This window comes from Microcaecilia unicolor, chromosome 3 (assembly GCF_901765095.1).
Source record: "Microcaecilia unicolor chromosome 3, aMicUni1.1, whole genome shotgun sequence".
Taxonomy (NCBI): Eukaryota; Metazoa; Chordata; class Amphibia; order Gymnophiona; family Siphonopidae; genus Microcaecilia; species Microcaecilia unicolor.
The window spans coordinates 174895867-174917673 of record NC_044033.1 but is presented as its reverse complement, the minus strand read 5'-3'; the positions used below and the strand labels follow the sequence as shown (position 1 = coordinate 174917673).

The window sequence follows — 21807 nt, the reverse complement described above, 5'->3', positions numbered from 1 at the left end:
ATAAGATCTTAACATCTACATTGATGAGGGAAATGGGTCTATAGGATTCTACTTGATCTTTTGGTTTACCCGGCTTGGGGATTAATGTTATTAAGGCTTCATTCTCCCTTGATGAAAAGGATCCCCTAGTCACCACTGCCTCAAAGTAATCTACCAAGGCTCCACACAATTGAGGGGCCAGCATCCTATAGTACTCATTAGAGAAACCATCGAGACCTGGGGCTGAACCCAGTTGTAGGGACTTTAATACTTTAAAAACCTCTTGTGCTTCAAGTGGGGCTAGCAGTACTTGGCGGGCTATTTCTGTTAATTGGGGCATTTTTGCATCTTCTAGGTAGTCTCGGGTCAGGGGACCCCGAACCCTATCTTTGGCGCTATACGTTTCTTTAAAGTATTCCTGGAATGTGTTAACTATGTCTTGTAATTTAGTCAGCTTGTCCCCCTTGGAATTCGTTATCACTGGGATAAATCTTTGGGAGGTTTGTGTTTTAGCCACTCTAGCTAGTAGTTTTCCTGATTTATTCCCAAAGCGTTGGAAGTTCAGCCGTCGAGCCATTAATTGCTTCGTGGCTTGCTCATGAATAAGAGAGTTGAGTGCTACCAGGGTTGCTGACATTAAATCCCTGTTGTCTGGTGTGGGGTGTGTTATATATTTCCTCTTTGCTCTCCTATAGTCTGCTTCTAGGCGCAAAATGCCCGCCGCTAATCGTTTTTTCCTAGCACTTTGAAACGCTATTACTTCCCCTCTCATAACCGCTTTAGATGCTTCCCAGAATAATATAGATGAGTCACATGAAGAATAATTCGTGTCCTTATACAGTTTCCATTTTCCCAATAGGTGTTCTAAAAGGTGTTTGTCTCTGTAGAGATAGGCAGGGAATCTCCAGTGATTAGTTGTTCTCCCTCCCCCCCTTAAGTCAAGTTCTACCCATATCATACTGTGGTCTGAAATTTCCATAGGACCAATAACTGCCTGCTGAACTTTAAAGAACCAAGATTGTGATATGAGGATATAGTCGATTCTAGACCAAGACTGGTGGGCTTTTGACTGATGGGTATAATCTTTTGTAGTAGGGTGGAGAGAGCGCCACGGGTCAGTTAAATGCAAATGTTTACAGAGTGCTGATATCCCCCTCCCCTTACTCACTCCTGGAACAGCCATGGGTGATGATCTATCCAAGGACGGGTCCTGCACCTGGTTGAAATCTCCCGCCCACACCCAGGGAGCATCAGTATATTGCAGCCCTAATGCTATTAAAGACTGAAAGAATCCTGGGTCATAGGAATTTGGAGCATATATCGCACACAGATAAAAGCTCTGACCTTGATAGTTAACACGAATTAACACTATACGTCCCTCTGAATCTTTGTGTATTAGGGCGGTGGTGCAAGGTAGCCCCTTACGTACTAGTATTGCAACTCCACTCTTCCTATTACCCGAGGAGGAGAAGTGGCTCTCACCCACCCACTGTTGACAAAGTTTTCCATGTTCAATATCTGATAATTTTGTTTCTTGCAAACAGGCAAAGTCTACAGTGGTGGAAATAAGTATTTGATCCCTTGCTGATTTTGTAAGTTTGCCCATAATTGAAGGGTAGGTTATTGGTAACAGTGAGAGATAGCACATCACAAATTAAATCCGGAAAATCACATTGTGGAAAGTATATGAATTTATTTGCATTCTGCAGAGGGAAATAAGTATTTAATCCCTCTGGCAAACAAGACCTAATACTTGGTGGCAAAACCCTTGTTGGCAAGCACAGCGGTCAGACGTCTTCTGTAGTTGATGATGAGGTTTGCACACATGTCAGGAGGAATTTTGGTCCACTCCTCTTTGCAGATCATCTCTAAATCATTAAGAGTTCTGGGCTGTCGCTTGGCAACTCGCAGCTTCAGCTCCCTCCATAAGTTTTCAATGGGATTAAGGTCTGGTGACTGGCTAGGCCACTCCATGACCCTAATGTGCTTCTTCCTGAGCCACTCCTTTGTTGCCTTGGCTGTATGTTTTGGGTCATTGTCGTGCTGGAAGACCCAGCCACGACCCATTTTTAAGGCCCTGGCGGAGGGAAGGAGGTTGTCACTCAGAATTGTACGGTACATGGCCCCATCCATTCTCCCATTGATGCGGTGAAGTAGTCCTGTGCCCTTAGCAGAGAAACACCCCCAAAACATAACATTTCCACCTCCATGCTTGACAGTGGGGACGGTGTTCTTTGGGTCATAGGCAGCATTTCTCTTCCTCCAAACACGGCGAGTTGAGTTCATGCCAAAGAGCTCAATTTTTGTCTCATCTGACCACAGCACCTTCTCCCAATCACTCTCGGCATCATCCAGGTGTTCACTGGCAAACTTCAGACGGGCCATCACATGTGCCTTCCGGAGCAGGGGGACCTTGCGGGCACTGCAGGATTGCAATCCGTTATGTCGTAATGTGTTACCAATGGTTTTCGTGGTGACAGTGGTCCCAGCTGCCTTGAGATCATTGACAAGTTCCCCCCTTGTAGTTGTAGGCTGATTTCTAACCTTCCTCATGATCAAGGATACCCCACGAGGTGAGATTTTGCGTGGAGCCCCAGATCTTTGTCGATTGACAGTCATTTTGTACTTCTTCCATTTTCTTACTATGGCACCAACAGTTGTCTCCTTCTCGCCCAGCGTCTTACTGATGGTTTTGTAGCCCATTCCAGCCTTGTGCAGGTGTATGATCTTGTCCCTGACATCCTTAGACAGCTCCTTGCTCTTGGCCATTTTGTAGAGGTTAGAGTCTGACTGATTCACTGAGTCTGTGGACAGGTGTCTTTCATACAGGTGACCATTGCCGACAGCTGTCTGTCATGCAGGTAACGAGTTGATTTGGAGCATCTACCTGGTCTGTAGGGGCCAGATCTCTTACTGGTTGGTGGGGGATCAAATACTTATTTCCCTCTGCAGAATGCAAATAAATTCATATACTTTCCACAATGTGATTTTCCGGATTTAATTTGTGATGTGCTATCTCTCACTGTTACCAATAACCTACCCTTCAATTATGGGCTGCTCATGTCTTTGTCAGTGGGCAAACTTACAAAATCAGCAAGGGATCAAATACTTATTTCCACCACTGTATATTATGTCGCCGTATCTGAGATAAGATCTTATATCTCTTCACTGGCGATGTGATGCCTGAAACATTCCACGACAAGATCTTTACTCCAGAGTGGCTAATGACCCTCCAGTCTTGGGGATACTATCAGTAATATTTCCTGATTTACCCCCGGGGGCCCAGCCTCTCCCCAGGAGCATGCATAATGCATTTGGAGACCAAGATTCAAACTTAGCTCTCATGTAATCATAGGTACCAGTAGTATCCTCCCCCTTTACCCCACTAATTATCTTTTCAATTGTTCCCTTTAGTGTATCTCCCCCCACCCCTATCCCTCCCCTTATCCACAGGTCTACCCATTCTTCCCACTCCCCTTCTCCCAAGAAATGCCTTGAAAGGGCATTCCCCATCAAGGCCTAGTCACAATGTGCTGAGTGCCCCACTCCCCCCCCAGACATATCATTATTACCTTTAACCCTTGGCAATTGGATTTCTCAAAAAGTGTCATCAGACCTGGCAAATTGGTCTTATCAAGTACAGAGCCTGCTCACCACAGTTCTTTTGGAGCAAGTTCACGTTGGTGTTGCAGGTGCGTGCAGCTCCTGGTTAATAAATTGCGTCGCTGATTGTTCTGAGGTGAAGGATATCCATTTTCCATCTTTCATGATTTTCAAAGTCGCTGGGTACAGGAGCATAAACCGGGTATTTTTATCAATAAGTGAGGAGCAAATCGGATGGAATTTTCGTCTCCTCTCCTGTACACTAGCTGAATAATCCTGGAATATTCTTATTTGGCTGTCCGCGTATCTTAAAGTATCTCTTTTCTGTCGGTACCCCTGTAAAATCTCTTCTTTATGGAGATAATTGAGAACTTTTATTATGACCACTCTGGGTCTAGACCCCGGTTGACCCGGTCTCCCCAGTCTGTGGGCCCATTCAATGCAAAGATAGCCTCTGCTGTCTGATATGGCAAATTCCTTAGAGAGCCATGTTTCCAGCACTGTGCCCAGGTTTTTGTCTGGTATGGTTTCAGGCAGGCCCACCAGTCTGAGGTTGCATTGCCTAGTTCTGTTCTCTAGTTCATCTAACTTCTCTGCTTGGATTGTTAGCTGTTGCTTTAAGTTAGATATATCCGGCTCGCGTTGCTGCCATGTGTCTTCCAGGTCTGATACTCGTTTTTCAACCTCTGCCGTTCTACTTGTTATTTCCGCCAGTGTGCCATCTATTTTCCCCAATCGGCCCTCTAATGCTGTGAAACGGGGTTCCAGTGCGGTTCCTACCGCTGTTACCAACTGCGCCAGCTGTCGGGCGGTAAATTCAGCCTCGCCTCGCGGGGATGCGGTCGCCATCTTGGAATCGCTGTTTGCCACGAGCAGCTTTTCTTTTTCGCTTTTTGAGCTTTTCCTTGTGCTTCCGGGCGGCATAGGAACGAGATATTGTTCCATGCACCTTCCTCCGTTCTTTTACAGAGTCCGATCGGTTTCTTTGAGTTTTTCTACGGCGGTTTAGGTCGGGGGCGAGCAGGGCACTCGGAGCAGCACAAAAACGCTGTTACTGCTTCCACCGCATCACGTGACCCCATCCTTGAACCTTTCTTTGTAAACAAAGATGTTGAGGTCACAGAGGCCGAAGATGGGGCGCAGTACTCTCGTCTTCTTAGGGATGAGGAAATTCATGGCATATATAACTATTTAGTCCTGTTTTGTAATGGAACAGGTTTCTATTGCATTGATTCGTAATAGTAGAAGTACTTCTGAAGAAGAAGGTTGGTATGTGCTGGAGATAGGTGAGAACAAATAAAGAATATTTGGGGCAGAATGATTTGAAACTTGAGGTGGTATCCAGCATTGACAATGCTGAATACCCAGAAATTAGTTTTGTTTTCTGCCATTCTTGTATATGACTCTCAGCAGGCAGGAAAAGGTAGTGTGTGGGTTTGAAAACATACTGGACACTGGTTGGTTTATTCAGTCAAAGAGAGGCTGCATTGGCTGAGCAGGAACAACCTGTTGCTGTTTCTTTCTCTTGACAAGGCCTAGAGTTCTGCTTCACCATTACCCACAATGTTCACCGCTGCCACCAGCCCCAACGAGAAAAACTGCAAGTCTTCTTCCCTACCCAGTCACCACTTTTCTTTGCATCATTTTCAGCAATAATGAATGATATATATAAAGGGATTTTTATTTTTTTGTTTAGCCATGATCTGTAGTGTTCAGTGTGTCATGGATGTGAACATCATCTGGTTTAGAAGATTACATGGGCTACAAGATGAAACGGTGGTTTTGATTACTTGTGGAATAAATGGAGGGGCTTCATAATCTTCAAGTCCAGTCTGAGAATGTTCTGATTGTTGTGGGGAAGACAGAGTCAAAGAGTGACCGCCTTATGACTCAGAGTCCGAGATAGATTAAAAAAAAAAAAGGGTACTATTGGATCCTGGAAGGAGTATGGTTCTTTCTGAGCAGGAGTTACTCCTGTAGATTGAGAAACTTGAGGAGCACATTGATGTTCATATACTTCACCTGACAGATCCTTGCAGCAGCCTTTGGCAAACTCATTGGATGTCATCTGCAGGAGTGCATGGGGTTGTTCTGGAAGGAGCAACAAAGATGGAGGAGAGATTTCATCTGTTACTGTGACCAGAGGGGTCAGTGTTAGTGGTTTAAAATTTTTAGCTACCTCCCTGTGCTAGGAACTTGGAACAAGAGACGATAGATTAGAATCTATAGATTTCAGTTGATGAACAAGATGGGACATTTTGTGCTAGTTCTGTATTGGAAATATTGCACAGAAGAATCTGAGGCATTGTGTTTGATGTTGGAATTAATTTTGTTCCAGAATGACAAGGTCAAGAAGGTTCAGCCAAGATGTGCACCAAAGTAGAAGACATATGGCACTGATCCTTCATGCCTCTTGAAGCCACTGCATGAGGGAACAGATGCAGGATCAGCCAAGGAGGACCTGCTGGAATATGTAGAGTCAGCCAATCTCTGCACAAAAGATTTTTATATTCTGTTTTCTACACGAGTAAAATTCTAATTTCTGCCTTCTGTTGAGCCTGGAGATGATTGTCATTCTCTTTGGGTTCATGGGAATATATGTATATAGTACTTGCATTCCTCCTCTTATGTTCTGAACCCAAACAGATAAGACATCTTGCCATGGATAAATTAAGTTCATGATCTTTTTTACAGGTTGAGCTGGTTCTCACAGCAAATGAAAATTAAATATGTTTATAATTTTACAAATGTAAAAGAAAACAATAAAAATAACATCAGAAGACTATAGGAGTAAACTCCTTCAAACGTTATGAAAGAGCTTTGTTCTGCATCCATTTTAGTAGAGTAGAATAAATACTATTGAGGGGAGGATACAAGTGTGCGTGAGAAGGGGCAGCACGTGTTGGGTACTTTACACTGATTTTTGAGCTCTGGGAGAGCTGTTCCATCCTGGCACCATTTGATGACGTACATTGCTCAACTTGCATGCCTGATTTAGTCCTGCTTGTTGTCGGAGAACGTGCAAATTGGAGTAGAAGAATATGGACAAAGAACTATGAAAACAGTTGTTACGTTATATGTAAATACAGTGCAGTCCATTTAAGTGCACGTTGTATAAGCGCATGCTCTGTTTAACTGCATGCCGTACTTCAGTCCCAGTTTTGGTGCCATCAATTTCTATGGGGACAAACTTCAGTTTAGCGCACCACTGATAAGTGCAAGGTTCGCTTACATGCTTGGTTTAAGACCACTTCTCTGCAGGGAAGACTCCACATAAGCGCACGCACGGAATATAGAAGCCAATTGGCACGTTGACAACCAACGAGATTTCAAATTTTCCGCCCCTTTAGCTGCCACAGGCAGAATAAACGAAAGAATGTTGTTACAGTGTACACTGGGGTCGTCGCAGCAGAACTGTAAGACTTTAACACTGGCTGAATGAATAGAAGTTCTTAAAAAATTAGAAAACAAACAGTCAAGCATCTATTGCTAAAGAATATGGTGTCAATCCCAGTCAAGTTTCACGTGTTTTGAAGCAGAAAGACCAGCTTCTGGAAGACTTGCAAAACAATACAAATCCACAACGGAAACAAAAATGGGTGGGAAAAGCTGAGGAGATAGAAGATTCTCTTCGGTGGTTTTCTTGAGTCAGGAGCAGACAGTTTCCTGTCAGTAGTCCACTGCTTATGGAAAAAGCTAACCAGCTAGCTGAAAGTCTTGGTCTAACTGAATTCAAAGCCACTGTTGGATGGTTGGAAAGATGGAAGGAGAGGACCAACAAAAAATTCAAGAAACAGCATGGTGGGGAACAAGACTCTGATGACTTTAGTGCTGAAAATTGGGTTGTTTCAGTTCTTCCTACCATCTTGAACGAGTTTGTACCTCGTGACATTTTCAATGCTGACGAAAACGGTCTATACTGGCGAGCGATTCCTGATGGAACACTTGCATTCAAACATGCCGAAACTACTGGAGGTAAAACGTCGAAGGACCGACTGACGACCCTCCTTTGCTGCAATATGGATGGGAGTGAGAAGTTGGAACCCCTCGTCATTGGAAAGAGCAAACAGCCCCGTTGCTTCAAGAAAGTTAAGCGACTTCCTGTATCATACGAGGCTAACGCAAATTCATGGAAGACTGGGGAAATTTGGAAGCAGTGGCTAAAGAAGTTAGACACTAGAATGCAGGCACAAAAGTGTCAGATTTTGTTGCTTTGTGATAATTGTGCTGCACACAGGAATGATGTCAAGGTGGTCTTCCTGCCACCAAACACTACCTCTCTGATCCAACCTATGGATCAGGGCATAATAGCCAATTTCAAACAACATTATCGGGCTCTTGTGCTATGTTGTCTGATGAGCATTATGGATGACCAGACTGGCAAGGATAAATGTGCTGTTGAACTGGCTCGTAATCTACCACTGTTGGATTCCCTACATATGCAGAAAGAAGCCTGGAATCATGTTATACAGGCAACCATTGTGAACTGCTACAAGCGGGCAAGCTTTGTTAAGGATATGGAGAGGGACGAATCAGATGCAGCTGTTGCAAACGCGTCAGATGAACAGGTGATACTGGAGAGGCGTTCCATCGCTATGTAGCTGTTGATTACGATCTACGAGCAGCTGACGACAGCACTGATGTCGAGATATGCGCCTACATGCAGGCAACGATGGCTGATGATGGAACAGATGATGAAATGAGCAGCGAGGCACATGCTGATGAAATTCAACAACCTCCTCCTGTCACTTTACCAAGAGCGCTCGAGAGTCTCACCACCATGCAGGCCTATCTGGAGGCCACTGGATATCAGTGCTATGACAGTTTTTACCGTCTGGCAGACGTAGTCTATGGAACTCACAGACCCAGTAGTGTACAGAGGACTATAACTGATTACTTCAAGTAAGCCTAACGTCAGTTAACGGAGACTGTATACTGTACGTATAATAATAAACAGTACTGTATATATGTTTATCAGATGTCAAGCTTCTTTGAGTCACAGTGGTTAAGTGCACGCTCTGGTTAACTGCATGCATTTCTTTGGTCCCAGACCTTGCACTTAAGTGGATTGCACTGTATTTGTAAAGTATGAATAGTGCCAAGAGTACATAAGTATTGCCATACTGGGAAAGACCAAAAGTCCATTAAGCCCAGCATCCTGTTTCCAACAGTGGCCAATCCAAGTCACAAATACCTGGCAAGATCCCAAAAAAGTACAAAACATTCTATCCTTCTTATCCCAGAAATAGTGGATTTTCCCCAAGTCCATTTAATAATGGTCTATGGACTTTTTCTTTAGGAAGCCATCCAGACCTTTTTTAACTCCACTAAGCTAACCGCCTTTACCACATTCTCTGGCAATGAATTCCAGAGTTTAATTACACGTTGAGTGAAGAAAACATTTCTCCGATTCGTTTTAAATTTACTACATTGTAGCTTCATTGCATGCCCCCTAGTCCTAGTATTTTTGGAAAGCGTAAACAGACGCTTCACATCTACCTGTTCAACGCCACTCGTTATTTTATAAACCTCTATCATATCTCCCCTCAAACTGCCTTTTTTTCAAGCTGAAGAGCCGTAGCTGCTTTAGCCTTTCCTCATAGGGAAGTCGTCCCATCCCTTTTATCATTTTCGTCGCCCTTCTCTGCACCTTTTCTAATTCCACTATATCTTTTTTTGAGGTATGACGACCAGAATTCAACACAATATTCGAGATGCTGTCGCACCATGGTGCGATACAAAGGCATTATAACATACTCATTTTTGTTTTCCATTCCTTTCCTAATAATACCTAACATCTATTTGCTTTCTTATCCGCAGAAGGTTTCAATGTATCATCAACGACGACACCTAGATTCCTTTCTTGGTCTGTGACTCCTAACATGGAACCTTGCATGACATAGCTATAATTCGGGTTCCTCTTTCCCACATGCATCACTTGCTCACATTAAACGTCATCTGCCATTTAGACGCCCAGTCTCATAAGGTCCTCTTGTAATTTTTCACCATCCTCCCGCGATTTAATGATTTTGAATAACTTTGTGTCATCAGCAAATTTAATTACCTCACTAGTTACTCCCATCTCTAGGTCATTCATAAATATGTTATAAAGCAGCGGTCCCAGCACAGAGCCCTGGGGAACCCCACTAACTACCCTTCTCCATTGAGAATACTGACCATTTAACCCTACTCTCTGTTTTCTATCTTTTAACCAGTTTTTAATCCACAATAGAACACTACCTCCTATCCCATGACTCTCCAATTTCCTCTGGAGTATTTCATGAGGTACTTTGTCAAACGCCTTCTGAAAATCCAGATACACAATATCAGCCGGCTCACCTTTATCCGCATGTTAGTTCACCCCTTCAAAGAAATGTAGTAGATTGGTGAGGCAAGATTTCGCTTCACTAAATCAATGTTGACTTTGAGGCACATTTTCAAAGCACTTAGTCTTCCAAAGTTCCATAGAAACCTATGGAACTTTGGAAGGCTAAGTGCTTTGAAAATATGCCTCTTTGTCTCATTAATCCATGCTTTTGAATATGCTCTGTAATTTTGTTCTTTATAATAGTCTGTACAATTTTGCCCGGCATTGACATAAGACTCACTGGTCTATAATTTCCTGGATCTCCTCTGGAACCTTTTAAAAAAATCGGCGTTACATTGGCCACCCTCCAATCTTACGGTACCACGCTCGATTTTAAGGATAAATTACATATTACTAACAATAGCTCCACAAGTTCATTTTTCAGTTCTGTCAGTACTCTGGGATGAATACCATCCGGCCCAGGAGATTAGCTACTCTTCAGTTTGGAGAACAGCCCCATAACATCCTCCAGGTTTACAGAGAATTCATTAAGTTTCTTCGACTCGTCAGCTTCAAATACCATTTCTGGCACCGGTATCCCACGCAAATCTTCCTCGGTGAAGACCAAAGCAAAGAATTCATTTAATCTCTCCGCTATGGCTTTGTCTTCCCTGATTGCCCCTTTTACTCCTTGATCATTTACCGGTCCAACCGATTCTTTTGCCAGTTTCCTGCTTTTAATATACCTAAAAAAATTTTACTATGTGTTTTGGCCTCCAACGCAATCTTTTTTTCGAAGTCCCTCTTAGCCTTCCTTATCAGTGCTTTGCATTTGACTTGACATTCCTTATGTTGTTTCTTATTATTTTCAGTCGGTTCCTTCCATTTTCTGAAGGATTTTCTTTTAGCTCTAATAGCTTCCTTCACCTCACTTTTTAACCGTGCCAGCTGTCGTTTGGTCTTCTGTCCTCCTTTTTTAATACGTGGAATATATTTGGCCTGGGCCTCCAGGATGGTGTTTTTGAACAGCATCTACATCTGATGTAAATTTTTGACCCTTGCAGCTGCTCCTCTAAGGTTTTTTTTTTTTCACCGTTCTTCTCATTTTATCATAGTCTCCTTTTTGAAAGTTAAACGCTGATGTATTTGATTTCCTATGTATACTTACTTCAAAGCTAATATCAAATCCGATCATATTATGATCACTGTTATCAAGCGGCCCCAGCGCCATTACCTCCCCCACCAGATCACGTGCTCCACTAAAGACTAGGTCTAGAATTTTTCCTTCGCTCGTCGGCTCCTCTACCAGCTGCTCTATAAAGCAGTCTTTGATTTCATCAAGGAATTTTACCTCCCTAGCGTGCCCCAATGTTACATTTACCCAGTCAATATCGAGGTAATTGAAATCAACCATTATTATTGTGTTGCCCAGTTTGTTTGCGTCCCTAATTTCCTTTAGCATTTCTGCATCCATCTGTTCATCCTGGCCAGGCGGACAGTAGTATACTCCTATCTCTATCCTTTTCCCCTTTACACATGGAATTTCAATCCATAGTGATTCCAAGAAGTGTTTTTTTTCCTGCAGAATTTACAATCTATTTGATTCAAGGCTCTTGTTAATATACAATGCTACCCCTCCACCAATTCGATCCACCCTATCACTACGATATAATTTGTACCCTGGTATGACAGTGTCCCACTGGTTATCCTCCTTCCACCAGGTCTCAGAGATGCCTATTATTATATCTAATTTTTTATTTAGTGCACTGAAAAACATCAGGTATTGAACTATAATAGAATTTAATGTTCTGAAAGCAGACTCTTCGTGCATCATGCATACGACTGCACTATATTGAACTGTACCAACTCTCACTACCGGGCATGCCAAGCCTATGCTTTCTATGCAGCTCATGACAACCTAGATCCTGATTTTTTTCACTTATTATGAACATAACACTATACTGACTATAGTGGGCTTCACTATTGTGCATACTAATATTATGCTTTCTCTGTAGCTTACAGCATTACATTGATATGTAACAGAACCTAATATCTGTTTGTTATCCTGTTTGCTGACTGTATGCTCACAACTTATCTATAGCTCTATACCAAACTATAGTAGGACCTATTGTCTTGTTTGATAACTCTATGCTCTCTAGATATCCTATAGCATTACATTGAACTGTAAGAGAATTATACCATAGACCGAACGACGAACCCACTGCGCTGCTTTATTATTGTACTGCTTACCGAAACGTTCATCGACAAAAGCTTTCTAAATGCCTTTATACATCTCACAGCACCATATTGAACTACACTAACCACTCCCTCAACTACATCCTGCCCTACATGGAATAGCACTACAATTTGTAAGCACACTCACTGATTCACAAAACTGACTATATGCCATACTAAACACCACCATACAGATTGACTGAACACTAATATAGATCTAAGACATCATAAGTACATAAGTAGTGCCATACTGGGAAAGACCAAAGGTCCATCTAGCCCAGCATCCTGTCACCGACAGTGGCCAATCCAGGTCAAGGGCACCTGGCACGCTCCCCAAACGTAAAAACATTCCAGACAAGTTATACCTAAAAATGCGGAATTTTTCCAAGTCCATTTAATAGCGGTCTATGGACTTGTCCTTTAGGAATCTATCTAACCCCTTTTTAAACTCCGTCAAGCTAACCGCCCGTACCACGTTCTCCGGCAACGAATTCCAGAGTCTAATTACACGTTGGGTGAAGAAAACTTTTCTCCGATTCGTTTTAAATTTACCACACTGTAGCTTCAACTCATGCCCTCTAGTCCTAGTATTTTTGGATAGCGTGAACAGTCGCTTCACATCCACCCGATCCATTCCACTCATTATTTTATACACTTCTATCATATCTCCCCTCAGCCGTCTCTTCTCCAAGCTGAAAAGCCCTAGTCTTCTCAGCCTCTCTTCATAGGAAAGTCGTCCCATCCCCACTATCATTTTCGTCGCCCTTCGCTGTACCTTTTCCAATTCTACTATATCTTTTTTGAGATACGGAGACCAGTACTGAACACAATACTCCAGGTGCGGTCGCACCATGGAGCGATACAACGGCATTATAACATCCGCACACCTGGACTCCATACCCTTCCTAATAACACCCAACATTCTATTCGCTTTCCTAGCCGCAGCAGCACACTGAGCAGAAGGTTTCAGCGTATCATCGACGACGACACCCAGATCCCTTTCTTGATCCGTAACTCCTAACGCGGAACCTTGCAAGACGTAGCTATAATTCGGGTTCCTCTTACCCACATGCATCACTTTGCACTTGTCAACATTGAACTTCATCTGCCACTTGCACGCCCATTCTCCCAGTCTCGCAAGGTCCTCCTGCAATCGTTCACATTCCTCCTGCGACTTGACGACCCTGAATAATTTTGTGTCATCGGCGAATTTAATTACCTCACTAGTTATTCCCATCTCTAGGTCATGAACACGAACAAACTACTTCTTATCATATACTGCCTCTACCTAATCCACCACGCATTGACAACTCCTCCCACAAAGAACAATTCACCCACAATAAAAATATCATACACACATCCCATAAACAACATACCAAACCAAAAGACTAAAAAATGGCATAGAAAATTCAACACTCACAGAAATAACCAACAGAAAGAAAAGAAAGGACAAAACAATCTCAGATATCAAGAGAATAGACAACTAATAAAAATCATCACAACCTCGAACCCGACAGAACCCCACCAACTAATACAGATAGGTTATATAAATGTCAGATCCACAGTTAACAAAGCTACTACAATAACAGACTGGATTACTACAGACAACCTCGACCTACTGTGCATAAGTGAAACATGGATCCACGACCTCAAAGATCCCATAATTTTAGAACTATGCCCCCCGGGGTACAAAATCACCCACTGGACAAGGAACGGAAAAAGAGGAGGAGGCATAGCTATAATCTATAGATCCCAATTCACAGTCACAACAACAGCCGAATCCATACTTCCCCAACTGGAAATTGCCTCAGTCAGAATCAATAACCCAACCCTGCAAGAGCACCTAAACCTCATCCTGTTCTATAGACTACCAGGCAACTGGCAAGATTGCCAAACACATTTTATGGACTTCTTATCGAATACATGTGTCTCTGCCCAAAACCTCATTATTATAGGAGATATCAACCTCCACCTTGAGGATACTAACCTAACAAACGTAGCTGAATGCAAGGACTTCCTCCAACTTTGGGAGCTCCACTGGCCAAAAATACAACTCACTCATGTTAAAGGACACGCACTAGACATCATCACATATAAATTCTCACCAGAGCTGAATATCACACCAAAAGACATAAAATGGACAGCCGTACCATGGTCCGACCACTACAAAGCAAGCCTCTCCCTTCATTGGCGAATGAAAAACTTTCAACAAAAACAAGAACAACTAACCTATACCACGAGAGGCAAAATAGATCCACAAACATTCTGGCAACAGCTCTATAACAATGAATGGACAACATCAACAGAGTCAATCCAATTCCTTCATGATTGGGACAGCAGATGCAGAAACATACTAGACCAAATAGCATCACTTCAAACCAGAACCTCACACAGAAAAAACTCAATACACTGGTTTAACGAAGAACTTAAAGAATTAAAAACACAAGTCAGAAGACTAGAACGTGCCTGGAATAAGAAAAAAGATGACTCTGCATTCAATGATTGGAAGCAACTACAAAGAAAATACAAATACACCATCAGACAAACTAAAAGATCTTATTATAAAACTAAAATAGGACCAGGCTACAAAGACACACACAAACTCTTCCAACTGGTGAATACATTACTGAATACCACCCCGGTCACTTCTAACAACACAGACACTCCATCAGCAGACAACCTAGCGAACTACTTCAAAGAAAAAATTATAAAACTATGACTCACGATACCAATCAACACAACTGACTATGCAAACCTCCTTGAATGCTTAGACCCAACACCTGGGGAATACCCAGCTGACCGATCATGGAATAACTTCGACATACTATCGATCGACAGCATCTCTCAACTACTAAAAAACTACGCCAAATCGCAATGCAAACTAGACATCTGCCCTAGCAATCTTATAAGATCGGCCCCTCAACAATTCAGAACAGACCTCACGAACCACATAAACTACATGCTACAAAATGGTCTCTTTCTAAAAGATAAAGGAAATATCCTACTCAAGCCTCTATCTAAAGACGCAAAGAAATCCACAAGTGACCTAACCAACTATCACCCTGTAGCATCGATCCCGCTGATAACCAAACTTATGGAAGGCGCAGTGACGAAACAGCTCACTAACCACCTAAACAAACACTCAATTCTGCACAAATCTCAATCGGGATTCAGATCGAACTACAGCACCGAAACAGTATTAGTAACTTTAATGAATAAATTTAAACAAACAATAGCAACCGGCAACAACATGCTTCTTTTGCAATTCGACATGTCCAGTGCCTTTGATATGGTCAACCATGGAATACTACTACACATCCTGGAATACTTCGGAGTAGGAGGAAACGTGCTTAACTGGTTTAGAGGATTCCTGACAACAAGATCATACCAAGTAACAACTAAAGTAGCGACTTCAAACCCATGGACACCCGAATGGGGAGTTCCCCAAGGATCCTAAGTCTCACCAACCCTCTTTAACCTGATGGTGATACCTCTAGCCAAGCTCCTGCACAATCAAAACCTCAATCCATACATATATGCAGATGACGTCACGATCTACATCCCTTTCAAACGCGACCTAAATGAAATCACCAGTGAGATAAACCAAAGCCTCCAGATCATGCATTCCTGGGCAGATGCATTTCAACTAAAACTCAATGCAGAAAAAGCACAGTGCCTTATACTTACCTCACAACATAACACAAGGAAATTATCCACAATAACCACCCCAAACTTCTCCCTTCCCGTTTCTAACACTCTGAAAATTCTCGGAGTCACCATTGATCGAAATCTCACACTTGAAAACCACGTGAAGAATACAACTAAGAAAATGTTCCATTCCATGTGGAAACTCAAGAGTAAAACCTTTTTTCCCAAGGGCCATCTTTCGAAACCTGGTACAATCAATGGTACTAAGCCACCTGGACTACTGCAATGCACTTTACGCGGGCTGTAAAGAACAGCTCATTAAGAAACTTCAAACTGCCCAAATACTGCAGCCAGACTTATATTTGGAAGAACAAAATATGAAAGCGCAAAACCCTAAGAGAGAAATTACACTGGCTCCCACTTAAAGAACGGATCACGTTCAAAATCTGCACAATTGTTCATAAAATCATTCACGGAGACGCCCTGTCTACATGCTTGACCTTGTGGACCTCCCACCCAGAAATGCCAAAAGATCTGCCTGTACTTTCCTTAATGTACACTTCCCTAGCTGCAAACTAACACACATGTCCAGCTTTTCCTACAAGAGCACCCAGATGTGGAATACTCTTCCAAACCACTTGAAAACAATTAACGAAATAACAAACTTTCGCAAATCATTGAAAACATATCTCTTTACCAAAGCCTACCTCGAGAATCCATAACTAACTACAAACACATCGACACTCCTCCCTTACTTTGATCGTCTTCTTTCTATAAATGCTTGATCAAATCAACTGTTAGCCTGTTATCATTGATATCTTTGTACCACTGAATGTATCTCTTACCCTGAAATGGTGATGCCATGACAGGTTTTTTGTAAGCCACATTGAGCCTGAAAATAGGTGGGAAATGTGGGATACAAGTGCAATAAAATAAATAAATATTCTAACTCTCCCATCTTATTTCTTAGGCTCCTGGCATTCATATATAGACATTTCAAACTATGTTTGTTTTTCCTTTTTACATCATGCTCAGTACTTGACAGTATTAATTTGCAATCTTTTGCCTTTTTTTTAATTTTTATTTACGGACACCTGATCTACTATGGTCTCATCTGCAACCTCACTATCAGGATACCCTATCTTCCCTGTTTTGGTGATATCTTTGAAAGATACCTTTTTAAATGCCGATGCCAGCAGCCTGGTCCCACCCTGGTTAAGGTGGAGCCCATCCTTTTGGAATAGGCCCCACCTTCCCCAGAATGTTGCCCAGTTCCTAACAAAGCTAAAAGTAGAATATTGCATAGGTTGCTGAGTTAGCTTCAAAGAGCCTGTTTAAAAAGGCCCCTTAGATTCAAACTATATAAAGAGGAAAGGTCCCACTGAACTTTCTTTCTGAGAAATTCTGAGAGAAGAGGACATTTCTCTGGTAAGTGAACACTATTTTGCTTTGTGCTTTGGGAACTTTAAAGGAAGGGGACTTTGAATGCTGAGGATAGGTTAATAATCAAGGGCGTGTAGTTCTTTATTTCTTAAGAAGACATGAAAGTGCTAAAATTGTTAGGACAAAGAAGAAAAAGAGCTAGGCAGCATGGTCTAGAGTAGGGGTTCCCAAACTTGTCTTCACCCCTGGCCAATCAGGTTGTCAGGATAATACACAGTGAGTATATATGAGAAATACTGCATGAACTGGAGGTACTACATGTAAATATACTCCATGCATTTTTATTTTTGCTATCCTAAGATCTCAACTAGATGGGGGGTCACTGGGGCCCAGCAGCTTAGCCATGGGTGCGCCTGGGCCCGCCCAGCAGCTCTGCACCTTTGACTTCACTGGCATGGGGGGAGCAAGTTGGGTTCTATGGCTTCAGAGGCTCCCTCAGTCTTGCAGCTCCCTCCCTTCACAAATGTTGCTCAAGTCAAAGGGTTTCCGACAGCAGCAGTGATTCCCACATGCTGCCCGTGGCTAACGCAGAAGCCTCCTCACTGCCTCATATTGGGTTAGCCGTGAGCAGTGTGTGGAAATTGCTGCTGGAAACCCTTTGACTTGAGAAATGTTTGTGAAGGTGTGGTGGGGGGGAGGGAATGGACTATTGGAGGGAGGGAGGGAAGAGAAACAAAGAAATGCTACACCACGAGGAAGGGGAAAAGGAAGGTGGGAGGAGTGGAAGGGACAAGGAGATGTCAGGCTACAAGGGTGGGTAGGGGAGAAAGGTGCTGAAATGGTGGAACTATTTTTGGGCGAGGACAAAGGGGGGGTGGCAAGGAAACGAGTGAGAGGAGGATAGTGATTACAGGAGATAGAAATATGATAATGGGGAGTTGATTACAGGTGAAAGGAGAAGGAGTGAGATGGGAAACAGGAGAGCTAGTGGGTGAGAGAAGGCGATGGAATTTGATAGCTGAAAAGTAAAAAGAATGATGAGAAAGACCTTGAAATTTGAGTGAACAGAGAGGCAGTCATAAATAAGAGAGGAAAGAGCTAACAAGGAAAGACCAATATATTGTCAAAGGTTGGTGTAATGGGGGAAGGGAAAAATGAGAGAGGAGAAGAGCAAATGGACAGTGGCTGCTTGAAGGAGAATTAGTAGAAGACAGACAGGAAAGTAGAAAAGAGAAACTGGAACCAGCATGATGGAAAAATAAAATATCCAGACAACAAAGGTAGAAAAAAGCATTTTATTTTGAATGTATTAAATGGAATGTGTTAGCTTTGAGAAATGTGCATAGCAGATGTGTTCAGTAGTAAAGGAAATGCATTTCTGTCTTTATTTCTCTCTCGAGAGCCAAGTAAATCTGTAATAAAGAAATGTTCTATTCAATGTGGAAGCTCAAACGCTAAAGCGTTTCTTCCCAGAGAAACCTTTCGAAACCTAATACAATCAATGGTCCTAGCCACGCAGACTATTGCAATGGAATCTACGCGGGATGCAAAAAAACAACTCACAAAAAACTCCAGACCGCCCAAAATACAGCAGCCAGATTGATATTTAGCAAAACACGATACGAAAGTGCCAAACCCCTTCGAGAAAAGCTGCATTGGCTCCCAACCAAAGAACGGGATCATCTTCAAAATCTGCACTTTAGTCCTTAAAATTATATACATTGTAGTCCCAGGATACATGATTGACCTTACAAATCTACCAACAAGAAACAAGAGTCGGATTGTCAAGATCATACCTAACCTACACTACCCAATTGCAAAGGATTGAAATACAAAATGACGTACGCATCCAGCTTCTCCTACATAATCGCACAACTATGGAATGGCCTCCCAAAAGCGGTGAAAACAATCCATGACCACCTGAACTTCAGGAAATCACTAAAAACCAACCTCTTCAAAAAGGCCTACCCCAACGACCCCACGTAAACTCTTCACCCAGGAACATAAGATGACTAATGATCGTACTGGACATCATGTAATCCTCATCCCTTCCGATCCTCCACATATACCTCATTCGACCAGTATACAACCTGTATTTGTTATCAACCGACTGGGCAATCGCCTTTGACGGGTACTATGTAAGCCACATTGAGCCTGCAAATAGGTGAGAAAATGTGGGGTACAAATGCAACAAATAAAACAAATTTCTCTAGTGTTGTAGTATGTACAAAGTTTAAATTCTGGGGTTCCCAGTTCAGTTTTTGTGATCCATTGTTCTGTATTTTGAGGGTTTGTTGGAATGATCATGATGGTAGGGTGGAGAGATCGGAAGGACCTCTAGTGTAGCAAGGACGTGGTGATGGGGGCAGTTTGCCCATGGTGCAAGCAGCAAACGGGTGCACGGAGCAGTTGCGTGGCTATTTCCTCTGGTTTCCTGCTCTCTCTGCCGTTACTTTCTATTCTGGGGCAGGGGGACCAACGGAACCAACAGCAGGGCAATCTCAGGTAGTGAGGATGATATGATTCGGAGGAGAGGGAGGGGTGTGATGCGCCAGGGGGTTGTGGCAGTGACTCGCCCTGGGTGGCAGCTAACCTAGGTACGCCACTGGGAAGGGTCCCCTCCTTTATTTTCTGACCAGGGTCCCAGCATGTCTAACACCAGCTATGAATGTTGCTGTAGCTGGTGGTGATCTTCAAGCATCATCAGCTGAGGACCTCTTCCAAAGGTGGCCAGAACTTTCTACCAAGCTCTGTAGTGTGTGCAGCAACTACCGAACTCTGCAGTGTGCAGCACCATCCTTGAATCACCAACAACTACACATGCTTGGGGTGCTGACATTGCTGACTCAGGGACATTGCTGCTGCTTGACTTGGGTAAAAGGGAGTTCTGGCCTCCTCAGCAGACAGAGCTTGGGGATCCTTATTAGCTATAGTACTTTATAAGTTTTAAGGTGCTGGGGGAGGGGCAGTAAAGAGTGGGAGTAGGCAGGGGCAGAGAAAATGTTGTTGCCACCCAAATTGGGCTCAGGCCCACCCCATAATTGGCTGTCTGGCTAGCCACTGCTGAGGCCAAGTGCCAGAACCATTGATCTAGGCAAAGGTTTCTCAAACCAGTCCTCGGAACACCTAGCCAGTCAGGTTTCAGGATACCACAATGATACATAAGATCACTAAGACAGACTGAAGGTCCAACAAGCCAATATCATGTTATGACAATAGCCAATCCAGGTCAGAAGTACCTGGCAAAATCCCAAAAGAGTATCCAAGGATAGCAGTGGATTGGTTTAGGACTTTCTTCTAAGAACTTAGCCAAATCTTTTCTAAGCCCTGCTATACTAACTGCTTTTACCACATTCTTTGGCAATGCATTCCAGAACTTTATTACTTGTTGACTGAAAAAAATATGCATATGAGAGTTTTGTATAGGTAGTGCATGCAAATGTTTTTCTTGTGAATTTATTGTAGATAACCTGAAAACCTAACTGGCTATGTTTGTCCATAGGACTGGGATGGGACCACTGATTAGGCAATGCTTAAGGCTACCAAGAGTCTCCAGGTTATCCAGACAGGCTGAGAGTTCTGGTTACCCCATTGTATGTAAAAACTTAAAATACCAGGCTCTATAAGAACCCAGGAACTGCAGGCCTCATGATGCACCATGGAAATGGAGTTGGAGCTGATTTGGTAACCATAAGTACTACAAGCAATAAAGAGTGGTTCAAACACGTTTGATGGTTCTTAATTACTCTTTTTTTTTCTTCCTTTTAGTGTCATTTGTCTTGTCCAGGATGGCAGCTTGTGGGGGAAACTCCAAAAAACAAGGTGACTGTGGCGAGACATGTGTGGGACTTCCTCACCAGAGGAGAATCCAGCCAAATTGCTAAAGTTGAAAGAGGAGAACAAGGTGAAGGTCAGCATAGATGGGGAGACATCTGATTTTTATGTGCTGCGGCTGTTCACTGAAGGACATGCTCCACCCAATGGCCTTTACCTGGGACGGAAAGCTCTGAAGGCCCTACTGAAAGAAACTGAAAAGGAGCTGAAGAAGGTCCAGCGTCAGTATGAGCTGGCTGGTTGTGTTGCTCTGTCTGACAAGAATGCTACAGAGCTTCTCTACAGAGGCTCTGGTATTGCTGCCAGGGGCCAACAGGTCCGGGGGGCCTCCAGTAGCTCTGGTGGAGCTATAGGTGGCAGCAGCTCCAGGGAGCTGAGAAGGGAGGATCTCTCAGGTGAGGACGATCAGGAAAACCAGTGTCCCATTTGTCTTGGGGAAATCCAGAACATAAAGACTCTGGAGAAGTGCAAGCACTCCTTTTGTGAGGACTGTATCACCCGGGCCCTACAGGTGAAGAAAGCCTGTCCAATGTGTGGCCGCTTCTATGGGCAGCTTGTGGGCAATCAGCCAGAGAATGGCAAGATGTTGGTCTCCAAGGACTCCAGCCTGTTGCTGCCTGGCTATGAGAAGTACGGAACAATTATTATCCAATATGTCTTTCTGCCTGGCATCCAAGGGGTGAGTGTCTCTCTTTATGCTTCCTTTGATTAATACTTGCATAGGCAGAGGATGCATACAGGATTACCAGATAACTCCAGGACACCAAGGATGCGTTGAACTAGTCCAGTATCTACTGTAGTTACATATCTGGGATTTG

At 43.1% G+C, this 21807-nt stretch overlaps 1 protein-coding gene across 6 annotated transcripts in view; it reads left to right on the top strand.

Annotated features, from left to right (window-relative positions):
- Nucleotides 1–21807, top strand: part of DTX3 (deltex E3 ubiquitin ligase 3) — a 50753-nt gene that overhangs the window by 15868 nt on the left and 13078 nt on the right. For all 6 annotated transcript variants that reach the window (XM_030196607.1, XM_030196604.1, XM_030196603.1 and 3 more), the window contains one exon: nt 20924–21668. In XM_030196607.1, coding sequence (XP_030052467.1) covers nt 20994–21668 — 675 coding nt within the window. In that variant the 5' untranslated portion in view covers nt 20924–20993. The remainder of the gene's footprint in view (nt 1–20923; nt 21669–21807) is intronic.